We start from the raw sequence: 26,288 nt of genomic DNA on the forward strand, positions 1-26,288 counted from the left end.
TTCCAACTATTTATGCATTCTTTGGTTGATTCTTATATGTGCCCTGATTGGGGATTGACCCTGCAACCTTGGCTTATGGGAACAATGCTCTCACCCACTAAGCCACCTGGCCAGGATGGGGATAATTTTACATTAATGTTGAGGAATAGGGAATTTATTTTCTCAGACTTAGGATAAAAATTCTGCAAACATAGACAATGATACAATTCACACTACCCTAAGATTCAATTTAGTAGGTTAAGTCCTGAGTAAAAGAGACAACAGTAATTGGTCATATCATGATATCCCAGATCAAGTCGTTCAACCAAGGCCCCAGGAGCTGTGAACTGAGGATTTATGGGAAACTTGAGAAAGACGTAATAACTTGTGTCCAATGGACAAAGGGGAAGAGACGTTAAAAGCTCGTTTGCAGAACTGGAGCTGAGGTCAAATGAGAGGAAAATCTCACAACAAACACTTCCCCATATCAGAGCTCACTGGACAGTTGGCATAAAGCCAGCTCCTGAGCTGTCATAACAGTTTTGTTCTTAGTGTAAATAAATGGCTTAAGCAAGACTCTGGTCACAAGATATGGCCCCACCTCCCAGAGTCACCGTGTTCTGCTGAGTCACAACAGCACAGCATAGGGCCCGGTCAGACTGTCTTCCTGCACTCACCGTCTTGCATGTCACCACTCGACATTTCACTTCTTTGATGTTTCTCATCTTTTCTTCCATTTGTTCTTTTTTCACCAGTGGCTCAAAATAGAGTTCTTGCAGCTCAGCCTCAGCCTGAAATGGCAAGGCATACAGGAGACCTTTATCAAATCCAACATATACTCAGACAACAGTTCAATAATAGAATGGAACAAACTTCCTGTCAATGAGGGCCACTTGATAATAGCTTGGCAAATGCAACCAAAAGATGATCATAAGTAGACACAAGTTCTTGACATGCAAAAAAAGGGTACAAGAGCATGTGATTTAAAAAAATATATATTTTTATTAATGTCAGAAAGGAAGTGAGAGGGAGAGAAAGATAGAAACATCTACGATGAGAGAGAATCATTGGTTGGATGCCTCCTGAACGCCCCCTACTGAGGATCAAGCCTGCAACCCAGGCATGTGCCCTTGACCGGAATCAAACCCAGAACCCTTCAGTCCACAGGTTGACACTCTATCCACTGAGCCAAACCAGCTAGAGCAAGCATATGATTTTTAAAACACTAAATACAAACTTAAAATACTACCATTACTAACAGTGTCACCATGTCAAGTGTGCACCAGAGGGAACTAGTCCTACTATCCCAATACAGACTCCAGCTATGGAAGGTACTCAATGCCTCCCCAGCAATGACAGCCCATTCTATTCTATACTCTTCTCCAGACCAAGCACTGGTAGGAGCAATCCTTGCCATCTGGGACAGCAGGGAGGAGATATTTATAGCAGAATGTGGTCACAGGTCTGGAGTTAGTGCAGCTAAGACATAAAGTCCCAGGGTCTTTGGTGGCCACAACAGGAAAGAAGTTCAGTTCCAGTCATTTGAGCATCTTTCCTGATTTCAAGTCCAGTAAAAAGATATGATATATAATCTTCTCATTAGTCATTTGCTAAACAAAAGAATGGCAGATCATTCATAGTACTGGCACTAAATGGGGGTGATTAGTGCCCCCAAGAGGACATTTGAAAATCTGTGGGCCTTAACCAGTTTGGCTCAGTGGACAGAGCCGTGGTCAGCAGACTGCGACTCTGAAGCTCATGCGGCTCTTTGGCCCCTTGAGTGTGGCTCTTCCACAAAATACTAGAGCCTAGGCGAGTATAGTTTGAAGAAGTGGCGTTAGAAGAAGTTTAAGTTTAAAAAATTTGGCTCTCAAAAGAAATTTCAATCGTTGTACTGTTGATATTTGGCTCTGTTGACTAATGAGTTCGCTGACCACTGGGATAGAGCATCGGCCCGCAGACTGAGGAGGGTTTCGGGTTCGATTCTTGTCAAGGCATGGGCCTTGGTTACTGGCTTGATCCCCAATAAGGGGTGTGCCAGAGGCAGCTGATCGATGTTTTTCTCTCATCGATGTTCCTAGCTTTCCTCTCCCTTTCTCTCTGAAAAATCAATAAAATACATTTTAAAAAAAATTTGTGGAGCACTTTTTTGTTACCTCTGTAATGCCACCCTTGCTATTGGCAGGGGCCAAGGTTGCTACGCCATCTACAATGCACAGAACAGCCCCTCATACAACAAAGCGTTTTCCTGAATGTATTTGAGACATGTGGATAAAAAATCTGATTATCACCATTGAACCTAACTGCTTTATATAAAACCCTACAATATGTGTGCATGGTTTTAATATACACTGAATATTCTAAGAGTGCATTTAGGCAACTCTATGTATATGGAGGGACAACTGCACATTGGTGTCTTCAAAAGTTTCCCAAGATCATTCACCATTAAAAAGTCACATTTTGAAAGAAATAGGCCCATGGTATTTAAGTTACTAAGAAAACATATCTCTACGAGTCTTCCTTAATATCTGTCTCAAATATTTACAACACTTATAAATCTAACACTCTACTTCATACTTCAATATTTTTTCTAGGGTGTTGTGTCCATGTACTTACATAATAAAATACATATTTTTAATATAAACATTTCTCTTTTTCTTTTTTAGATTACATTTAAGATATTAACATTTCAATAAAATTCAATTAGTTAGGTGATAACATCATCATAAATGTTATTTCACGATAATAAGGGAACAATACAAAATACTTATTGTTAAAAAGGGGCACTGGGAGTGTTGGGATGCTAGCTGCTGGTTTAGAGCATTTGAATGCTGATATAAAAATATTGGAATGGAAAAAATCCCTTTCACATTGCAAGGCAGAAAACAGTAGATAATGGTGATCTATTAAAAAAAAAAGTTAAGTTCACAAACTGACATGCAGCTACATCCTGGTTAAGGTAAAAGAAACAAATTCTTAGTCCCACAACAAAGCACTGTGAGTCTGAATGACAGCTATACGATCTTTAATCTTTTGAGCTCTTACCTCCTTTAGGATCCCTGTGTGCTTCGATTTTGCTTTTAGAATTTTCTGAAATTCTTCAGATTCCACGTAGGCAAGCTGTTCTCTCCTTTTTTTCCTGGCAGGCTCTAATTCATCCTCATCTAGAGCAGAAAGAAAAAGCAGCTTGTATAGCCCACCTACTGTCATAAAACAGTGGGCCTCATCCACTCAGTTTCCTTCATTCTCTCTCTGCCCACCAGTCCCTTCAAACTTAATTCAATTCATTAGCTACCAGCAAAAGAAGGCTCTTAAAAAGAGAGCTGAGATGCAGAAACTAGAATATGGGAGGCAGCAAATTTGACCACTGAATTAAAATATTTTTCACCTTAAAACAGGTACACTAACATTGATGATAAAATGACGTTGCCAACTTCAGTTTTTAAAATAAAAACAGGGCAGCCCTAGTAGATTTGGCTCAGTGGATAGAGCGTCCCTCACCTACAGAATGAAGTTGTCTCCGGTTTGATTCTGGTCAAGGGCACACAGCTTGGCTGCAGCTTGATCGAGTATGGGAGGCAACCAATCTATATTTCTCTCTCTCCATACCTTCTTCCCTCCCTTCCACTCTGTCTAAAAATCAATAGAAAAAATATCCTTGGATGAGGATTAAAAATAAAATAAAAATAGGGCAATTCTAAACAAAGGAATTCTACTTCTTTCAAAGTAAACTTTTATATTTATACATACAAAGATCCAATGAGTAAGCCTTTATTCAAGTTTTCAAATTGTGCGTAATTTCAATTTAATGTGATTATAAAAAACGAACAGTTCCAGTTGTGGAAATTCTATTTAGGTATTCTTCTTAGAGGTAAATTGAAGTAAAATAATAACTTGGTATCAGAAATGATGGCACTTCCTTCTCTTTTACTGTGAACTCTGAAATCTGCAGTACCTTGCGGAGAGAATGTAGTATTCTTTTCTACACGTGCCTTCACTTCCAGGACATCTTCGGGGTAGTTTCTCTTCTTTTTCACACTGTTTGGGTCTGTTTTTGAAAGAATTTGGCCTTTTGCCCTTAATTTGGTTATAGCAGCTAACTAGAAAAGAGAGAAGAGAGGGAGATAAAAATCTAAACAATAGATAAGCATTTGTAGCTCCATACCCCTTTCCAGTTATTAACCAATGAATTCTGGCAGCTCTCAAATATAAATTGGCAGCCGAAACCGGTTTGGCTCAGTGGTAGAGCGTCGGTCTGCGGACTGAAAGGTCCTGGGTTCGATTCCAGTCAGGGGCATGTACATTGGTTGCGGGCACATCCCCGGTGGGTGTGCAAGAGGCAGCTGGTCGATGTTTTTCTCTCATCGACGTTTCTAGCTCTCTATCCCTCTCTCTAAAAAATCAATAAAATATATTTAAAAAAAAATATATAAATTGGCAAAATATATCTTCATTTTTTAAACATTATTAAAATTTAAAAGCATGGGATACAATCTTATAACTTAATAAATTAAGTCTCAGCTTATTTAAATATAGACTCATCAGCTAGTCTATAGGCTTCTAGACACCTAGAGAAACCGCACAAACTCTTCGGAAATTTGTTTTAGAATCAGACAGAATTAGGATAGAATTCCAGCTCAGTCGCTTACTGGATTGTAATTGTTCAGCCTCAGTTTCTACATTTCTAAAACAGGGATGATAGCACTTCCCTATCTTTGAGGGTTGTGTGAATGAAATGTGTTAAACACACACTTGGACACAAAAAATAGCATTGGCACATCTATCACAGGGACAGTAACAGTGATGAAGACATGCAGTTATTATTAGTACTGTAGGTAGAGCTTTGGCTTCTAGCTTGTCTTTGCCTTCCATGTGGTTATTGCTGCTACTACAGCAAAGAGAAGACAACTTACGACAGGGTGACTCAGGAAGGGGAGTGGTGGGACGTGCTGAGCAGTGGGGTTTTGAGCACTCCCACTCCTACTTCAGTCAGAGCAGCTCAGTTATTATGTCTATAGACTAGGCTTCTGTGTAAGATTTCTTTTAAAGGATTCTTTAAACCTCTATTTTACCATCTTGCTCAATAATTTCAGGAATTTCTTTCCCTAATGCCAGTGTCTCCAATTATAAAACAGTACCTCAGCTATCTATGTCAGCCTGACAAAAAAGTGTTGAGATAATGGCTAATTTTTTTGGACTAAATTAATGGCATTATGTTGACATCATTATCATTTAAAATTTCATTGACTCTAATAATCATGATCAATAAGTAGCTATTGAGTGGCTGTTGTTTCTGATCATAGATATATAAAGTGAGAAACTCCAGCCATTTCTATGAAAAGCAAATTCAAACGTTGAAGAAAACAAATACCAGTTACCTTTTTGGCTTCTGCTAACGCACTCAGTTTTGGTTTTGGAGGTGGTGACACACCAAAAAAGAGAACGTCATCTCCTTCTGAGATGCCTCGCCCCAGCTTGGGCACGGGTGTGGGTGGAGTTGCTTCCAGCCTGGGGAACTCGGCCCCTGTTGGTGGAGACCGAGGAGGGGGCTGTCGAGAAGACGATGGCACAGCTGGGCTCGAGACCTCATTTGAGCTTTGTAAAAATCTTTAAAGAAATATGCAATCACAAACTTTGCAAGCACAAAGTAACAGAATGAGAGACTGCAGGTAGGCCACCAGCTGATGAGTATTGTCAGTAAAATTTCCCTTTCTTGGTTAATAATTCAGATTAGCATGCTATTAAGAAGAATGTATTTCTTTAACTCTTCACTCTTCAGTTGTTGATTTTTCATTGAAAAAGCTCTAATTGTTTTACCAATTTAGAACTGATTACTATCAGGTTTTTAAAAATATATATTTTATTGATATTTTACATAGAGGAGGAAGGGAGAGAGATAGAGAGCTAGAAACGTCGGTGAGAGAGAAACATCGACCAGCTGCCTCTTGCACACCCCCTTGAACAACCTGTTTTAGCTACTTTATATAGTTTTAAAAGCTATTTAAAAAAAAAAAATCAGAAGTCATCTAGTCCAAACCTCTCACCATATATATAAAGAAATTGAGGCCCAAGGCCCATTTGCTCATAGTGACAGGCTCAGGATTAGTACAAGGTAATCCCAGGCCAGTATTCTTTCCTTTTTAAAAAATATATTTTATTGCCGAAACCGGTTTGGCTCAGTGGTAGAGTGTTGGCCTGCGGACTGGAGGGTCCCGGGTTCGATTCCCGTCAAGGGCATGTACATTGGTTGTGGGCACATCCCCGGTGGGGGGTGTGCAGGAGGCAGTTGGTCGATGTTTCTCTCTCATTGACGTTTCTAGCTCTGTCTCTCTCCCTTCCTCTCTGTAAAAAATCAATAAAATATATTAAAAAATATATATATTTTATTGATTTTTTACAGAGAGGAAGGGAGATGGACAGAAAGTTAGAAATATTGATGAAAGAGAAACATCAATCAGCTGCCACTTGCACATCCCCTGCTGGGTATGTGCCTGCAACCAAGGTACATGCCCTTGACCAGAATTCAACCTGGGACCCTGTAGTCCGCAGGCCGACGCTCTATCCATTGAGCCAAACCAGTTAGGGCCCAGGACAGTATCGTCACTACCGCAGTTTCACTCTTGTCAGCAAACTGCCTATTACATCCTGCCCAAAGATTATGTTTAACTTGTTCAGCTAAATTCTGAAAAACTAAAAATTATAATGCCTTTAAACTGATGGATGCTCTCTTATTTCCCACAAGGTCCACAACCCCACATATATTTTTATGTCCACATATACACCACACACACACACACACACACACACACACACACACACACACGTCATGTTAGCACATGATGAATACCTCTACAGATATCTCATCTGCACATCACCTATTATTGTAAGGAACAGATGAGACACTATAACACAGTGCTCAAGGTACATGTTAAGCACCTGTGATAGCTCTTATTACTATTCAGATAATTTGAGCTAAAGTATCTTTGGGATAATCATTAAGTTACATAATGTTTAAACACTGGATTGTACACTTGAAACTAATATATGTCAACTGTAATTGAAAAATAAAAATTTATTAAAAAAAAAAAAGGATCTTTGATTAATTTACTTTCCATATTGATACCCACTTGATTGTGTCACTAAAATGACTTCATTTTCAATGCATTTTTATCATTTACCTCAACAACTGCAAAATCTACTCATTGTTCGGCCTGTAATTAAAAACCTAATTGTGGCAAACTAAGAAACAAGAGTCAAATAGGTCAATACATACTTTCTCCTTTCCCAGACTCTTTTTAGATGTCATTTCTTTCTTTTCCACAGAAAGATAACAGAAAGGTTTGACCAGGAACATGATATTAATTACTGTAACCTGTCTCACTCAGTCTCAGGATTCACCAACATAAGTCAGAAATATATAACTTTAAATGCTATCTATTTAGGTTATGTCAAAATTATTTTAACACTTTTAAAAGTTAAAAAGATATCCAACCATCCAAAATGTAAAGTATATTTTTGAAATTTCTGAAGACATTTTGAGGATTCCTGAATGAGTTATCCAAGAAGGATATTAAATGTTACTCTTACCGTTTCTCGATTTCTTCTGATTTCTTTTTCCTCATCTCCAACATAAGCTGCTTCTGTTGCTTCAGGAGGGCTGATGCCGAGATAGACTGGAAAGCAGGTTTTGGGCTTCCCATGATCCCTAAAACACAAGTCATAGATTGAGGGGATTCTGAGGGGCAGCAGGAACTCAGATATCAATGGTAAGCAGGTTCAAGCTGACTCTACCTGATGATTTGGCTTTGGCTAAATGTTGTTTCAAGTTTCTGGCTCCAAATGTGGGCAAATCCATCAATTCTCTGAATTCCTCGGAGCAAGACAAGCTTTTCTGGGCTATTCCTGGAATATACAAACATCAGCTTTAGAGGACCTGAAATTTAAACCATTCCATGTTATGTGACATTACTTGTATTTTTTTTTAATGTTTTAAGTATATTTGTATTGATTTCAGAAAAGGGAGAGAGATCGAAACATCAATGATGAGAATCACTGATCGGCTGCCTCCTGCATGCCCCTACTGGGGATCGAGCCCACAATCCAGGCACGTGGCCTTGACCGGAATCAAACCCAGGCTGATGCTCTATCCACTGAGCCAAACCAGCCAAGGCCAACATTACTTTTAAACTCTGCCTTCAAACTTAGTCATTTTTAAATGAATTAAATGGAATGCCAGGAGAAAAAAAGGATTCTTAACCTCTAATCAGGCTAGTAGGACAAGGAGATGGTAAATATAACTTATTTTGAGTAATGATTAGAATACTCATATCTGAGGGGTCATATCATACACTATTTCTGGAATATGCACTATGGATAAGGATCCACACTAGGCCCTGATTGTTATATGAATAAAGCCCCAAGTACAGGGAGAAGGCAGCATTTTTTGAGATAGACCTGTTTTAATGAAAGATAACAGAAGGGTTTGACCAGGAACACGATACTAATGATTCTAATACTGGACATTAAGAGTTAGACCTAGATACATCAAGAAATTTTAAAAAGCATACTAAGCTAAGACACAGCCAAGATGAATATGCTGTTTCCTCTTAAGATGCTTCCAACAAAACTTGATTCCTTCAGCTTTGGCCATATTATTATACTAAGATAGTGAGGAGTGTATACTCCTAATTAAGATTACAAAATGTGACCGCTTTTAATTGTAAAGACTACACATTTAAGCAACAGAAAGAAATGTAGTTATGAGAAAAAAAGTTACCGAGTTTTTGTTGAGTTTCCTGAATAATCAAATCTGTGCCCTTCACAACCAGATTAGACAGAGTGGTTTGAATCTTCTTTTTAGGAGCTCCAGCTGCTGCACTGTAAAGACAAGTCACCCCCAAAGGAAAATCACTGAACTTCATTGTTCTGATGAAGTGAAGACAGCACAGAAGTACGCATATTACAAACTGTCAAAGTTTCTCAAAACAGCACATAACTAGACTCTTAATATCATGACCCTACAGCATAACAGGTGAAAGCATTATATCACAGATGTGAAAAACATGCAAATTTGCTTGAGGCCATCTGGAAGGAAAATTTGACAAAAGAAATAAAAAATATGCCAACACTTTAACTAAGAAATCTAGGAATTTATCATAAAATAACTAATGACTACGCAAAAAACAGGATATTAACAAAAGCTTTATAACATTAAAAATCAGAAACACCATTAAGGTTTAACCATAAGAAATTGTTTAAACTATTGCAGAATCATGTAAAAGAATACTATGTAGCCACTAAAAATAATGCCACAAGTAAATATTTGATAAAGAAAACATTATTTTGTTAAAAAAGTTGTATAGATACAGTATGATTTTATTTTAAATTACTAAAAATTTATATATACGGAAAAAGAAAAACCACCTAGAAGCAGCTATAAGTAGGAGCTAACATATACATACATACTATGTATTTTAAAATAATGTTTATTGCTTTTTTTGCAGTTTGGAAAATCACAGAAATATTTCTAATTTAAAAATGAGTTTGATATCACAAAATAGGCAGGACGTAAGAGTCCTCTTGCCTAATTTCTGTTGGACATGGGACAAAAATCTACGCTTTGTTCTTGGATATAGCTCCCTTGTGCCAAGTCCCCAGACATCCCGTACCCAGATGTGGTTTTCATAATAAGGGACACGGTCATTGATCACCTACTCAGGGACTCTGGAGAGGCTGATCCCCAGAAAAGAGGCCACAAACGCCTGCCTTCCGTGCCCCTTTGTGAAGCTGCATATTCATTCACTGAATTAAATATGGATTTCAAGAGGTTTGCAACCTTACTCTAATCATACATAATAAGGGAAATGATTGGGATGTCAACACAATGATTAACAGTCTTTTAACTATCAAATAATCAGCCCCTGACAAAGTTCCACTATTCACATTAGGATGTCAACACAATGATTAACAGTCTTTTAACTATCAAATAATCAGCCCCTACAAAGTTCCACTATTCACATTAGAACCCAAATAGGAAGCATGGCTTTTTGTTAAAGACCACCGTGACATGGCTCAATTTCTCCCTGTTCTGTGGCTTTTCTGTCTACCTGGGAATAAAAGAGGCCCTCATCTACCTGGTTCTAGACAGTGAGCTATTAAAGATAAAACCTGCACAACTCTTCTAGGACCATTACAGAAATGTACAATCACTAGGTTTATTCTTATCAGATAAGCAAGATCCTGGTCTCAAAAGCAGCTCAAGAATGTCTTACACTGAGGCGGCATATGATGCTGAAGAAACTCCTCCATAGTAAAAACCATCCTGACACAGCCGTTCTCTCAGACCGATGCCTTTGCTGGCAAACTTCTTTGGAATTCGCCCTCCGGAGAAGGTGGACTGCAAGTCAGCTCGCTTGGCACTGAGCTTCTTATACTGGGCCTGGATGTGATACTGACAGTACTCGCAGTCATTCTGCAAAAAGGAGAGGCTGCCTCAGGCTTAGGGGAACAGGACAGGAAACAATATACACCCACAGGGTCCCTTTCCTCAGCTTTGTGAGACACCATTCAGTGTGCACAGCCCTCCCTACTGACCTCCAAGGCCATTTGCAAAGTGTAGCCATGAAGTGACCAGGGGAAAGAAGTTCCCTTAAATTCTAATTAAAGCACTAGTTAGGAAAAAAAGTGATATAGTTCACTCCCTTTGTACTCTGTCTACAATCAAAATAACACCAAGTGAAAGAAGTCAGACACAAAAGGTCACATAATATATTGTATGCTTCCTCATATGTCACATATCTGGAGCAGGCAAATCCAGAAACAGGAAGCAGGTTAGAGATTACCAGGAGATGTAGGTAAGAGGTACGAGAAATGTTTTTATGGGGTGGTGAAAAAGTTTTGAAACCAGAGAATTGGTGGTTATACAACAGTGAATATACTAAATAACACTGAAGTGTACATTTAAAATGGTTAATTGTATGTTATGTGAATTTTACCTCAATAAAAATTAATTTAAAAAATAAGACAAAATCAGTTTCTAGTGAGATTTTTCTATTTTTCTGGTTGACTCTTGGACAAATGATCCTTTAGTGAAAGGAACAAGAGAAACAGGATACTATTATTCTACTGGGTGAGCTCTTAGATATGGTGACAATGCTCACTAGTTCATCTGTGAAGCAGGAATGAGGGAAAAAAACCGAGATGAAACAAAAATCTAGCATTTAATCCTTTCAAAGAGCTCTATGACATACCCTTCATACCCACTAAGATGACTGTAATCAAAGACAGACAGTAGCAAGTGTTGGCAGGAAGTGGAGAAGCTGCAACGCAAGCATACTGCTGGTGAGAATGTAAAAGCCACTTTGGAAACCATTCCGGCAGTTCTTTAAAATCCTAAACAGTGTCACCATACAACCTAGAAATTCCACTCCTAGTATATACCCAAGGGAACTGAAACATACATCGATACAACAAAACCTGTATATGACTGTTTACGGTAGCATTATGTATAATAACCAAAAGGTAGAAGCAACCCAAATGTCTACTTACTGATGAATACATGTGGTATGTCCAAACAATGTATTCAACCATAAAAAGACTGAAGGGCTAATGAATTGTACATCATGAATGAATCTTGAAAACATTATGCCAAGTGAATGAAGCCAGACACAAAAGGCCACGTGCCCAGTTCCACTATATCAGTCAAGCAGTGTGCCACAGAATTTTATTGTAATAAAACATGCAATACCTGACAATTTAGTCAAGGGCACTGTAATCTTTTCTCTTAGACTGTCAAACTAAAAAATGACTTGCAACAGCATGGATGGATCTGGAGAGCATTATGCTAAATGAAATAAGCCAGTCAGAGATAGACATGTACCATATGATCTCACTCATATGTGGAATCTAACAGGATGAACTAAGAAATAGATGGAGAGCAGGCTGACAGCTGTTGGGGGAAGGGCAGGGTAGGGATTTGGGAGGCTGGAGTTGGTGGTGGAGGGACTGGCAAAAAAGAAAAGGAAAAAAAAAGAAAAAAACCCTCATGGACATGGAGAATAGTGTGGTGATTACCAGAGGCAATGGGGGGCTTGGGAAAGGTAGAAGAGGGTAAGGTGGGATAAATGGTGATGGAAGGAAACCTGACTTGGGGTGGTGAACACACAGTGTAATATTCAGATGATATACTACAGAATTGTACATTTAAAACCTATATTAACCAATGTCACCCTAATAAATTAAAAAAAAAGAGAAAAAGACATCAGCCAACGTAATTATAACCATTAGGTGTGAATTAATCAAAATTATACCTTTCTTCTTTTTAAGATTGAGAAAAAAATATATTTTCTGGTGTGCCGTAGAATTTTAGTAATTAGTTTATGTGCCATGAGATAAAAAAGGTTAAAAATCGCTGCACTATATGAAATGTCCAGAACAGGCAAATTCAAAGAGATAGAGGGTAGATTAGAGCTTACCAGGGGCTGGTTGAGGAGAATGGGGAGTGGCTGCTAATGCATATGGGTGTTTTTTTTGGGGGGAGGGAGAGGGGTTAATTGAAAATGTTCTGAAATTACATAGTGATGAAGGTTGTACAACTCTGAATACATTAAAAATAATTAAATTGTACACTTTTAAAAAGTGAATTGTATGGTAGGTGAATTGTAACTCAATGAAGTTATTTTTTTAAATTCTAAGAGAAGGTATAGTAAGCATAAACTAAATTAAGGTGTACAGTGTATTACATCATAGTGTTTGATCTCTGGCCCTACAAAGAGTGGATTAAAGAATAGTGTAAGTTTAGAATTGGGGGTGAACTAAAATTCTATTTCTTATACCTCCTACTCAGCTGGCAATAAAATATCACTTTCCTAAGAGGTAAAATCCTTCCCTACTCTCAGCTTTTCAAATTGGCAATTATTAACCACATGTTCAATTTTCTCACTTTGATGCTTCCTGTTATGTAGGAAACTCAGTTTACAGAGTGGAAACTCAGTTACCACTAAAGTACATAATTTATTCCTATGAATTCCTCTCTTTAGTAGAAAACATCCGAACAAGGCTGAAACCAACCAAATTAACAGTCTGTGTACATGGTTCTCCATTCTTCTTCTTTGCTTTACAGGTTCCCAGGTCAAGAGCTTCACCCATAATTAAGATCTTTTGAGGATGATCAATAGATAAGCACACCTGTAGAAAAGAAGTGGAATGGGAGTTAAAAGCAGTTGAAAATATGATCTTTTATCAGCTAGAATGGATAAAAGAATGGTTGGAGTGAGTTAAGAAGTCAGTCTCAAGGGATTTGAAGTCAGTGCCCTATAAAAGTTTTAAAAATGGGAGGTGTAGAAGACATATTTAGTTCTCTATCAATATCCATCCTTTCCTGTGTCTTTGCTATCAAAATCTTGATTTTATTTTGGTTGGCAAAGGCTGAGCATAATGAATCCTATGCCCAGTTTTTCCAACACTCCTTACATATAGCAATGGTCACGTGACTATATTCTTTCCAACCAACAAGACCAAAGCTGGGATTGGTATAGAAGCTATTGGGGAAGCTTTTGTTTTAGTGATAAAAGCCGAAAGAGGAGGTTGGCTCAGTTCCTGCCTTGAATAGAAAGGTGATGGCAAGAGCTTCAAAGCCATCCTGTGACCAGGAGGAAAAGGCTGAGAGACTGGCAGACTTTGGTCCTGATATCACTACAGTGCCTCTGTCTAGGTTTATTTATTTATTTATTTTACTTATGTGAGAAAAACAAACCCTACTGTTTACTGTAAAAAGAAATTATACTGAAGTTTTCTTGTTACTTGTAGCCAAACACATTGGAACCAATAGGTGAAGATTTGTTGCTATTCTCTGGTGAAAATAAGAAATGAAAAAACTGTCTCTCACTACTCCTGATAATAATAATCTGTCTACAATAAACTTTAAAGTGTAGCTTCTTGCTGGTCAGATGAAGAAATGGTATGTCCCCATTCACACCATATTAACGTTTACAATTTACTAGAGAATCAGTGGGTAGTACCAAAACTCTAATGATGCTTAAGAAGATAAAAACTAACTATGATTCTAAGTTGCAACAATGGCTGTACTAATCAATGGAGCAAAGTCCTCTCAACTCTCAAACTGTAAGACCTTGCCATCTTGATATACCATGGAAATTTATGAAGGAGAGTTAAGGAGACCTGAGCTAAGAGTTAAAAAACTCCAGGAACTTTGGAACTAATTAAAAAAGATATAATGAAAGAAGTTGATACAAAACAATTTAGAGCAGGGGGGAAATTCAGAATACTGGTGGCGAGGAAATGAACAAGCAAGCAAAAAAACAGATTCATAGAGGTAATATTTCAAAAGCATGATTTATTATCTGAAAGTAGACCACTACAAATCTTGTTGACCGAATTTGACTAAGTTGCAAAGGCATTTCCCTCCATAATCACAGAAACAGATTCTTACCTCTTCTGAACCATCCTTGGGCTTCATGGGGTTAGCGTTGAGTAGCCCTATGACCGTACCCTGTTCAGTCTTCCAGAGTTCTCTGTGAACTTCTCCAAATAAGAACAATGACACATACCGTGTCAGGTCACGAAGATCATTTAGTCGCCAGATGCTAAATGTTTTCCCCTGGAACAAATATTTATTCATAATTTTAATTATTTTTTAAATTATTTTTTAAAAATATATTTTTATTGATTTTTTTACAGAGAGGAAGGGAGAGAGATAGAGAGCTAGAAACGTTGATGAGAGAGAAACACCGACCAGCTGCCTCTTGCACACCCTCTTCCGGGGATGTGCCCGCAACCAACGTACATGCCCCTGACTGGAATCGAACCTGGGACCTTTCAGTCTGCAGACCGACGCTCTACCACTGAGCCAAACCAGTTTCGGCAATTTTAATTATTTTTTTTTAATAATGGGGTAGACTGTCTCCATTTACGGTTCAAGTGCTCTATTGTGGAAAAATACATAACTATAATCTACCCTGAATATATAATCATCAGAATTTCTGTTAATTATAAATTAATCCTTTCTCTAGGCTTAGTACTACCCTTCATTTTAGAGATGAAGGTAAAGTTAAGGCAAGCCAGTAGCAAACTTGTTACTAGAATCTCTAATTCTCAGGTCTAAGTAGTCAATGGGATAGCAGCACTGCCTTTCTAATCTCTCTCACTTGAACATTCAAACACACACACTCATGTGCATACCATACTGATATATTTATATTTGGTAACCTTGTCACTGATTAATTAAATTAAAACTACAATAAGATATCACCTCACACCTGCCAAAATTGCTACCATCAGGAAATCAACAAACAAATGCTGAAAAGGAACCCTATGCACTGCTGATGGGAATGCAGACTGGTGCAGGCACTTGGAAAACAGTGTGGAGTATTCTAAAAATATTAAAAATGGAACTGCCATTTGACCCAGTAATCCCACTTCTGGGAATATATCCTAAGAATCCCAAAACACCAATTAGAAAGATATATGCACCCTATGTTCACAGCAGTGTTATTTAAAATACCTATAATCTGGAAATAGTCCTAGTGCCCATCAAAAGACGAGTAGATAAAATAGCCATGAGACCTTTACACAATGGAATACTATGTGGCTGTAAGAATAAGAAGGGTTTCTTATCCTATGCAACAGCATGGTTGGACCTGGAGAGTGTTATGCTAAGTGAAATAAGCTAGTCAGAGAAAGACAAATACCCCATGATCTCACTTATGTGGAATCTAATGAACAAAATAAACTGATAAACAAAATAGGTCCAGAAGTATGGATGCATGGAATGGAATGACAGATCTGAGGGGAGAGGGGTCAGGGAGATGGAAAAAGATTAATCCAATAACACATATATGCAAAACCCAGGATACAGACAATAGTGCAGTGCAGGCAGGGTGGAAGGGAGCAAAAAGGAAAAGAAATGGGGGATATCTGTAATACTGTTAATAGTAATAATAATAAAAGAAATAAAATGGCTCACACTGTTAGAGCTCTGTGGAGTGACTTTCTTCAATATAACCCCGAATGTTACCCAGTCTGCTTCTTCTAGCTTTTCACTTGCCATCTTTTCCTTAAGCTGAGACAGTCTGATCAGTTTTCGACCTGTCATTTTCTTGTTCATTTCTGTAGAGGACACCCGAGGCCGTCTGCATCAAGAAATCAGCAATTAGTACACCATCTACAATATATATATAAAACCCTAATATGCAAATAGACCGAACGACAGAACAACTGAACAACCAGTTGCTATGACATGAGCTGACTACCGGGGGCACACCCGGCACATGGCAGGTGTCAGCCATGGTGGGATAGTGAAGCAGGTGAGCACCAGACCAAGGTGCCAATTGCTGTTATTGGGGCAAGCCTCTGGTGGCTACTAAAAATTCTTTGCTCCCTCATGCCACGGTCCCACCCAGCACTCGATGGGTGACCACTCGCACCCACTGCAAGTGCTGGCCCCACTTGCACCTGCTGCTGGCATCAGCCCCAATAGCTCTATGCTGTCAGTGGTTGCAAGCGGGGCCGTAGCCATCAGCACATGGGAGTGGCGGCGGCAGGATAGGGAACCTGGGGCCACAGTGGAAGGAGCAGAGAGAATGGGCCAAGACTTGCCCCTGTGCCCACCACAGCCTTGCGGCCCACAGTTCCTTTCAAGGTGCACAAATTTGTGCACTGGGCCCCTAGTCTATATATATGAAAGTCTAAGTGACTGTTTGAACTTCTGATCAGTAGCTATGATGCTCACTGACCACCAGGGGGCAGATGCTCAATGCACAGGCATGGAAACATGGAACAGATTGATGAATCTCAGAGGGAAGGGGGGGCAGTAGGGCAGGAAGAGATTAACCAAAGATCTTATATGCATATTAGTGGCCCCCGGTGCAGAAGTAGGGGTCCCTCAGCCTGGCATGTGGGGGGATTGGGCTGAAACCAGCAGTCCAACATCCTCCCAGGAGTCCTGGATTCTGAAAAGGAGCAGGCCAGGCCAAAGGACCCTAACAGTGCATGAATCCGTGCACCAGGCTTCTAGTAGTAAATCCTGGGATTTATTATTTTATTTTTTAATTTAATTTTATTTTTTTAATCCTGGGATTTAATCCTATTTTAATTGAATATCTTAGTTTTTCCACATAACAGATGCAAAGAATATAAATTTATCTTAGAAGTTATTAGGAAAAAAAAGAGCACAGCTATTTTCTTAACATCAATTATAAGATACTATTACCCTGGTTAAATTGTATGTATCTTTATGTATTTAAAAATAGTCTCTATCACTGCTTCTTTCTGTCAGTTTGATTAAATATAATTTCACATCTATCTATTTACCTATCTATCCATCCATTCAAACAAAGGTCTCCTTTAAATACTTCACATGCAAATGTACTGAATCACAACCAGTGCTCAATGCCAAGTTTTGTCAAGTTCCTGAGTTATTGGGTTTATGTAGATCTGCTGTACAAACACACTATTTCTAAAAGGCTCAGCCTTCAGGCAGGAGGACAAGGTATCTGGCGGGGCATGTGATCAGTGAGGGGCTGTCAGTTACTGACCTGAGCCTCAGGCCAGAGAAGGCTTCCACAGAGACTGGCTGAGCTATGTCCCCAGAATTCCTGGCGGCCTCCACACCCTGATCTCTACTCATCCAACTAGGTTTGTTCCCAGGAGTCATTCGGAGTGGCTGGGAAGGTGCACATATCATCTTTGAAGGTGAGCTTTTGGGCTCTAGAAAATTAACATAAAAATTAAGTGAAAAGAAAACCACACTGATAACTACAACATTTTTAAGAGTTGTTCCTTTTCTTATCCACCATACAATAATCAAATATTGAGAACAAAGGAAGCCTACAAGATCATTTCTGTACTACCCTCAAATCTCTGTAATGATGAAAATGTTTGATACTGGTGCTGTCCAATATGGCAGCCACTGATTACTTATAATTGACTGTTATTTCTAAGGAAATGAATGTCTAACTTAATTTAATAAAATTTAAATTTAAATAGTGACACGTAGCTAGTGACTGCTATATTAGATAGTGCCAATTCCCAAACACTGTTCCTGACCTGGCCAGTGTGGCTCAGTTGTTAACCTATGAACCAGGAGGCCAGTTTGATTCCTGGTCAGGACACATGCCTAGGTTGCAGACTTGATCCCTGGTAGGGATTGTGCAGGAGGCAGCCAAACAATGATTCTCTTTCATCATTGATGTTTCTATGTCTCTCCTCTCCTTTACTCTCTGAAATTTTTATATATATATATACATATATATATACATATATATATATATATATATATATATATATACACACACACACACACAAAGTTAATATGTATAATTAATATATATACACAAACCCAAAACACCTTTCTTCTACAAAGACATTTATTGAGTACTCTCCACATATGGAGCACTGTGGTAGATTTTATGAGGGAGCAAGAGCCCTTCTACAGAATTCCATAATTAGTGGATATTTGTGCACAGATCAAATTTCACCTGAAGAAAACCCGAAGTTCTCTTTCCTTGTTTGTTTCATTTCATTTCAATCCATTCAATTTTGTTTGTGGGGTAAGGGGAATTGGGCAAGATCAAAGTATTCTACTGACAAGGCTACTTTTCCTGTTTTAGAAGCATTTTATAGTGCTCCTGAAGGTTAGAAAGTTTGAATTTTTTCCTTAATAAAATATCACTTCTTTAACCAGATTTTTATTTACCCTCAGAGACTTTGGATCATTGCTTCCAAACCAGGGCCAGGGCAACCCTGAACTTTAGAATCTCTAGAAATCATGTCCATGTCCCACCCCTCAAAACTGAATTCTGGAAGCCACCTAATGAAATACCTTAGTAATGCCAAAGGTCCTAAGGGATGTACACTACCCATAAATAGATATGTAAAGTATAAATTTGTCAAATAAATATGAACACTCAGAGGCTGCAACTATTCTCTACTATTGTCCCATATATCCATGCTTTCAAAAACGGCCTTTTTAATCTCCTGTGGTCAAAAAAATACTGCTTTCTCTCAGTTATGTTATCTACAGGCCATTTTATCTTCCAAAAAATAATCACTTTGGGCAAACTGAGGCAATACAAAATCAATAGAGAGCTTATAAACCGCTTTCATTTTATTGTGTGTGTGTGTATATATATATGTGTGTGTGCTGAAATCGGCTTTTATTTGAATACTATTCCAAACTACTGGCAAAGAAAATTTTTCTAAAGAAGGACCTTCTAATTTAATACAACCTAACTTTAAATAAAACCTGAGTAATTTATAATAGAACCTGACAAGTCAATCTGACAAGTCAAAATATTAAATCTCTAGATTGCTAGCATAAGATCCAGTGGTTAATTTTTACTATCAACTATAAGACTACAGAGTTAAAAAAAAAAAAAAAAATTTAACCCAGGAAGTGTTAGTACATACCTACTCTCTACCTAAAAATTTTCTAAGCACTTTGAGATGTGGAGAAATAGTACATAATAGAGCATATGGTTCCAATTCCCAAGAAACTTTTCTCAGGGGGCAGATGAAGCAGGCAGACACACACACACACACACACACACACACGTCAAAATATATTTTCAACAGAATCAGAGTAGTAAGAAACCAGGAGGCCTTAAGTACTTCACCTGCAGGTGAAACTTTTGGTGTCCGAGCCACTCTCTTGGTTTTTGGTAGAGGAGGGACATCAAGCTCTGCAGAAAAGCATGTCGACTCCTGAATTCTCCGAACTTTCTTCTCCTTAAGAGCGAGGTGTGGAGACTTCTCTACTTGATTAAAAGTAAAAGAAATCAGTAATGAAAGTTCAGAAAGGGGCTCAGGAGCAGTTTTACCAGGAATTGGATACAAAAATGCTTTAATTTCTTAATATAAGAAATGCATACTATTATTAGAATTACAGTCTGATTACCAGATTTCTGTGGACAGGTTGGACTTGTAGGCTGTTTAATTGTTGCCATTTTTAGCTGCTCTTGTAAGGACTTCATTTGCTCTTGCAACTTCCTTAACTCATCTAGGGGGGAAAAATAATGACTTAAGAAGCAAACCAGAAGAAATATTACACATGACAAAAGTGCTGGATTTTTGGTGTCCACCCATCTTCCTCCCAAACCTTGAGACCCACAATATAATAATCACATACTAAGAACTCAATTAACTTTTACACCTTGAGAGAAATAAACTTATTTCCAGTAATTAAGCCTCTAATACCAAAGCTACTTATAAATTTACACTACTGACAGATATCATAGATACCTATCTACAATTAAGTTTTTAGGAATCAAAACATTAATATCACAAAATATCATAATACAACAAATGCTTGGTCCTGTATCAGAAGAAACTGCCAACCACAAAATTTTATTATAATTTTAAAATATATGAGAAGATGCCAGGATTAAGAAAAGTACACTCCTCTAAGCTTCCGTTCAGAAATGGTCTCCTGCTTAAATAGAATGTGCAATAGCTTTTACAGTCTTGTGTCTGCACTATTTGCATATAAATTCCAAAGTAATTTTTTCGTAATAAGTATAAAAAGTGTTAGAGTCACCCTGTGAAGGACCAACTATAGCTGGCTGTCCCTGATACATGTAACCGTTGCTGGTTGGCTCTCACTTTACTCTGTGTGCTGAAATGCTAGCCTTAAATGTTTGATATACTAATTCAGACAATTGTTTTTACAAAGTCATTTATCTCCACTCTTGACTCAACAGTTATCTTAATGAAAACTGTCAGATTGGTGGTCTTCTAGTGTAGAGAAAGCAAGTAGTTAGGGCACCTTGTAACTCTTGGTTAGTTTTCCCTTGATGGGGAGTAGGAGCAGGGAGGGCTTTGTTTTCAATTGATTGTAATACAGGAACTTCTTCATCTGATAAGTCCTCCGTATCTCCAAAGAGAGTAGCCAAATTTTCTTTTTGGTCTTGAGTCTTTTCCACTTCACCATCATCAGCCTCCTCTGTGTAAGATTCACCGTCACCGTCAGCATCAAAGAGCTCATCAAATGTATCAGGTTTACCAACATCCTGGGTGGAGGGGTGGCTCTCTTCTGAATGATAATCCAAGGCTGACTCATTCTCTTCCAGTAATGAGGTCAGCAGAGACAATTCATCTTCACCCACTGGGGGAAAAAGAAGAAAAAGGAGAGAAAATAAGCCTACCTGAGAAGAACTGCTAATGAAAACATAGTAAATTAAAACATTTAACATTCATAATGCAATTAAAATGACTAAATTTAACCAATTTTCCTGGTATAATCACTAGTCTTATCTTCGCCTTCTCTCTTCCTAAGGGCTTCTTGAAGGGCTCTGGGCTAAAAAAGAAGGGGTTAATATCTGCTAAATAATCACACTGGGCCAGTACTAGGCTAGATCTTTTCCCCTGCATGACATCAGCTAATGAGACAACTTCCTGCTATCAACTTCAACCCACAAGGGTGTAATTGAAAAACACATTAAACGTACACTGAGTGGCCAGATTATTATGATCTCTGAACGCATAATAACCTGGCCACTCTGTGTGTGTGTGTGTGTGTGTGTGTGTGTGTGTGTGTGTGTATTAGAGGCCTGGTGCATGAATTCATGCATGGGTGGGGTCTGGCCAGCCTGGCCAGGGGGAGGGGACATGGGTGGTTGGCTGACCTGCATGCTGGTTGAACTCCTGGTTGAGGGGACAATTTGCATATTAGCCTTTTCTTATATAGGATATACACTGACTGACCAGATTATTATGTGTTCAGAGATCATAATAATCTGGCCAGTCAGTCTATACTGCCAAGAACAAATAGGCACTCAGTAGTGCTTAAAAATCCCCACATTTTCCTAATAATTGCTTTCCTATTTTCTAACCACTTCAGCCTCTTCTCAAACCTCTGATGTCCATCCTCCAAATTTACTTTTAGCTGATATTGTCTCACACTTAAAAAAAGAAAGAAAAGGAAGTAATCAGATTCCATCATCTTTCACTATTAAACCTGAACATATATTCTCTGCTTTTCCTCCTATGAAATTTATGGCCAGTTCCTCCATTTATTAACTGGAACCCATTATTCCCAGCTTTCCAAGAACTGTCTCCCACATCACCAATTTTTCCATTTTCTGGAGCATTTCTTTCAGCATACAAACTCATTCCAGTGTCTTCCATTCTATCAACTACTAGATATTTTTCTGCTTACTTGTATGTTATCTTGTTCTCTCTACTAGAATGTAAGTAGGAATGTTGTTCAGGAAACTCTAGTACCAGGAAACATTTTGATTTCATTTACCCTGGATCAAATTGTGAGGCCATGCCAACCAAATGAGATTTTATTAGCTACAATGACTTCTTAGAGATCGCATATCCATTCACCACTTATTTTCCTGACCTTCTCATAGCAAAAAAAATTATATTCTGTATTACATAAATGCCCTGTAGGTAATTTGATGATTTTAGGAAATAAGAAACGATCATACCAATGGTGCAATCAATTCCACATAATATCACAGTGTGAATTTCAACAACACTGAATTATACTTAAAAAAAGAAAAGAAAAGACAATGTATAGTAAACTTGGATTTAAAAAAATACAGTTTCAGACAATGAGCTCAATTACACAACTAGAAAAAGAATGTATTTTATTTGTTAATAGAGGCCCGGTGCAATAATTCGTACATGGGTAAAGTCTGGATGGCCTGCCCCAAATCAGGCTGGGCTGGGCTGGCCAGGGGGAAGGGCCTCAGGTGGTTGGCTGGCCATCCCTGTCCCCTGGTCAAACTCCCGGTTGAGGGGACAATTTGCACATTAGCCTTTTATTATATAAGATCATCTCTTCACAGCCAGCACAATCAGTTTTATGCTGCTCCCTGGCTAAGTGCTGCTAATTAGAACATATCTTTACTAAGTAAATATTTGCACACATTCCTGCAAAATGAACAAAACCAGAAAGGACTATAATAATTTTAGACAGAGCTAGACTAAAACCACTTCAACAGATTTCATTTACTTATAGATTTTTAGAGACAGAGGGCGGAAGAGGAGGGAAGGAGAGAGACTGGGAGAGGAAGAGGGAGGAGCGAGGGAAAGGGAGAGAGAAGAAAAACACATTAATTTGTCATTCTATTTATTTATGCATTCATTGGTTGATTCTTCTATGAGCCTCTGTCCGGGGATCAAACCTGTAATCTTAGTGTATGAGATTGACACTCTAACCAAGTGGTGACCCAGCCAGGGCTCGACAGACTTCAATATTAAATGAGAACTCTGAGACTGCCTGGGTTCAAACCCCTGCTCTGACATTGGTCTTTCTGTTTCTAAAACACAGTTGCTATGAAGATTATGTTAGTTAATATAATTAAGGATCCTTTAGCAGAACTTGGCACATTGTAAGTGCATGCCTGCTATCAATTTTATGAAAGACAATCAATCAGTAACGCCAGAATAAATCCTGCCTGATTAAAACAAGTAACATTCAGTGACTGAAGTGATCCACTCAAGACAACATTTGTGTGTGGGCAGCTATTTTCACTATTTTGTGAGTAGGGTAAATAACAAATCCACAAAGGACGATTTTCTGAAAACAAAAGAAAATTGAGAAAACTGCCAGGACTTACCTTCCATGTTGCCTAGGGAACAGTGGTGACAGTGAACTTCGAAGGCGGACCAGGTGCTCAGGAGATGACGGTAATGCAGAATCGTGGCTCTGTGAAACCATCATTGATAAGTCACCCTTGGTTCTCTCTTGCACACACTGCACATCTAAAAAGTTCAGAATCCTACAATTCCTAGGGACTCTAATCCTAGAATTCATCAGGAATCTGACCATTTCTCCCCATTACCGTCAACTCCATCTTCCTCCTAACATGGTAGAAGTCCCCTTTTTGTCTTTTTTTGCAAACTATGATTGTAGAAACTCAGGTGAGGTACAGAGGAGTGTGATACTAGATCATATGGATGAAACAAATTGTAAACAGTATTACTGTGCTACCTATTGGAGAATCTGCTGGATTGCACGCTCCTTGAGAGTTTAGAAAGCAGAAACTATCTTCTTCATTTCTATAACCAACCACCCTTTCCACCCAAACCCATGCCTTTTCCTCACCCTCCTATCTAGGACCATCTGACAAGTGCTATGGTTCTTATCCCCACAATATGGCTCAAATTTCCCCCTTCTCCCAAATTTTACTGCCAAAAGCCTAGTCCAAGCTACTAGCAATCTTTTGCCCCAATTACTGCATTAGTGTCCTGAATTGGTCTCTTTAGCCTTCTGTAATCTAGTTTTGATACAATAGAAATAGTAACCCTTTCTTTCCTTATAAATCTTTTAGAAACCTAAGTCTAATAGTGGTATTCCTTTAATAAAAAGCCTACCTAATAAAAGAGTAATATGCAAATTAACCATCACTCCGCTACACCCACAAGCCATGCCCACCACCAATCAAAGCAAGTATGCAAATTAACCCCAACCAAGATGGCTGTGAGACCACAGAGAGCAGGAGAGAGGCTTGGGTTTTCCCAGCAATAGAGGAAGCCAAGCTTCTGCAGCCCTGGTGGGCCTAGGCCTCCACTCAAGGCTACAAAGTTTCAATTATAGAAGGTAAACAAATCCAAACAGAAATGGTGGCAGCCACAGAGTGAGCAGGGGGCTTGGCTCCGCTCCAGGCTACAAAGTTTCAATTGTATCGTAGAAGGTAAATAAACCCCAGATACAAGGGCTTCTGCTTGGGTTGCCAGGGGGCATGGCCAGCCTGCAAACCACCACAGGCCCCTCGCCCACGCCACCCCACACCCAAGGGAACCCTCACCCTGATCTGGGACACCCTTCAGGGCAAACCAGCTGGCCCCCACACATGCACCAGGTCTATCCTATCTAATAAAAGAGTAATATGCAGATTGACCATCACTCCAACACACAAGCTGGCTGCCCTCATGTGGTCAAAAGATCTGCCCCCATGTGGACACAAGATGGCCACCATAAGATGGCCAGCAGGGGAGGGCAGTTGGGAGGCACCAGGCCTGCAAGGGAGGGCAGTTAGAGGTGATCAACCCTGCAAGGGAGGGCAGTTAGGGGAGACTAGGCAGGCAGAGGAGGGAAGTTGGGGGCAAACAAACAGGCTGGCAGGGGAGCAGTTAGACATCAATTAGGCTGGCATGGGAGTGGTTAGGAGGTGATCATGCTGGCAGGCAGAAGTGGTTAGGGGCAATCAGGAAGGCAGGCAGGTGAGCAGTTGGGAGCCAGCAGTCCTGGATTGTGAGAGGGATGTCTGACTGCTCATTTAGACCCGATTTCAGTAGGATTGGGTCTAAACAGGCAGTTGAACATCCCTTGAGGGATCCCAGTTGGAGAGGGTGCAGGCTGGGCTGAGGGACACCCTCTCCCCACCCTGAGCACGAATTTCATGCACCGGGCCTCTAGTTCTTTAATAACCTTCCATTGCTCTTAGAAAAATTTTTACAAAGCCAGTGAGGCAAGAATACACTACTTCCTCATCTTTTCTGCGGGTCCACTCCACTCCACTCTACACTACCCATCTCAAACCTGTGCCAGCAAGACTTGCCTGCACTGGACCTCTTGAACACAAGCGTGCTCTCAGGCCCGGGGCCCTATGGAAAGTTCTCCCCTCGCTCCTTCTCAACCGCAGCTCAACTATCCATTTTTCTAAGCCTTCCCACCACCCTCTCGGCACCCCTTCCCGTGACTGCACTGCTCTATCGTGTACTTTACCCTCTTTAGACTGCAGGCGTCACGGGGCGTGAGCCATGAGTGTTTGGAGCTCCGTACCGGGTACGTACTCAACATTTACTATTATGACTTTTAAGAATGAACAAATAAGAGAAGTCCAAACGACATGCACCTGGCAAGCGTTTTAAAGGTTACTTGAAAGAAAGAAAACACTGGTCCCTTAACTAAGGTGACCAGGCGCCCCGATTTTTAACAATTTATCCCGTGGCGTTTTAAAGCAGTCCCTATTTGATTCTATCCCAAAATCGGGACTGTTTTAAAACGCCGCGGGACAAACTGTTAAAAATCGGGACTGTCCCGCCAAAGGTCACCTTACTAAAGTCTGGTCACCTTACTAAAGTCAATGGCACCTCAGACGGGGGCTCCGCAAAGGCTCAGCCCCGGACCTCCCGGTCGCGCCCTCCCGCGGCCGCCGCTCCCAACACCGAGCGCCCGCGGGCTCCACGCTCCCGGAGCTCTCACCTCCAGCACAGGCGCGCGTGCCCGGACGTCTCTTTCGCTGCCCGAGAGCCACTCACACGCCCAGGCCGGGCTGCTCACCCCGTCCGGTCCGTGCCCCTTCCCTTCCCACAGCCGGGCCCGCCAAAATTCTAAC

General features: G+C 39.6%; 1 protein-coding gene across 5 annotated transcripts in view; it reads right to left on the reverse strand.

Annotated features, from left to right (window-relative positions):
* The window catches only part of MCM10 (minichromosome maintenance 10 replication initiation factor), a 30,836-nt gene extending 4,548 nt beyond the window's left edge, over positions 1 to 26,288 (reverse strand). For 2 of the 5 annotated variants that reach the window (XM_036452573.2, XM_036452549.2), the window contains exons 1-17: positions 26,156 to 26,288; positions 23,565 to 23,653; positions 20,759 to 21,097; positions 19,892 to 19,993; positions 19,611 to 19,751; positions 17,532 to 17,703; positions 15,962 to 16,127; positions 14,429 to 14,596; positions 13,048 to 13,164; positions 10,251 to 10,450; positions 8,756 to 8,856; positions 7,771 to 7,881; positions 7,567 to 7,684; positions 5,358 to 5,586; positions 3,935 to 4,079; positions 3,025 to 3,143; positions 657 to 770 (exon numbers count right to left, since the gene is read on the reverse strand). In XM_036452573.2, the coding sequence (XP_036308466.1) occupies positions 657 to 770; positions 3,025 to 3,143; positions 3,935 to 4,079; positions 5,358 to 5,586; positions 7,567 to 7,684; positions 7,771 to 7,881; positions 8,756 to 8,856; positions 10,251 to 10,450; positions 13,048 to 13,164; positions 14,429 to 14,596; positions 15,962 to 16,127; positions 17,532 to 17,703; positions 19,611 to 19,751; positions 19,892 to 19,993; positions 20,759 to 21,097; positions 23,565 to 23,571 (2,349 nt within the window). In that variant the 5' untranslated portion in view covers positions 23,572 to 23,653; positions 26,156 to 26,288. The remainder of the gene's footprint in view (positions 1 to 656; positions 771 to 3,024; positions 3,144 to 3,934; positions 4,080 to 5,357; positions 5,587 to 7,566; positions 7,685 to 7,770; positions 7,882 to 8,755; positions 8,857 to 10,250; positions 10,451 to 13,047; positions 13,165 to 14,428; positions 14,597 to 15,961; positions 16,128 to 17,531; positions 17,704 to 19,610; positions 19,752 to 19,891; positions 19,994 to 20,758; positions 21,098 to 23,564; positions 23,654 to 26,155) is intronic. The other 3 variants (XM_036452558.2, XM_036452567.2, XM_036452579.2) reach the window with 3 other exon arrangements.

The sequence above is a fragment of the Pipistrellus kuhlii genome, unplaced genomic scaffold, assembly GCF_014108245.1.
Source record: "Pipistrellus kuhlii isolate mPipKuh1 unplaced genomic scaffold, mPipKuh1.p scaffold_m20_p_1, whole genome shotgun sequence".
NCBI lineage: Eukaryota > Metazoa > Chordata > Mammalia > Chiroptera > Vespertilionidae > Pipistrellus > Pipistrellus kuhlii.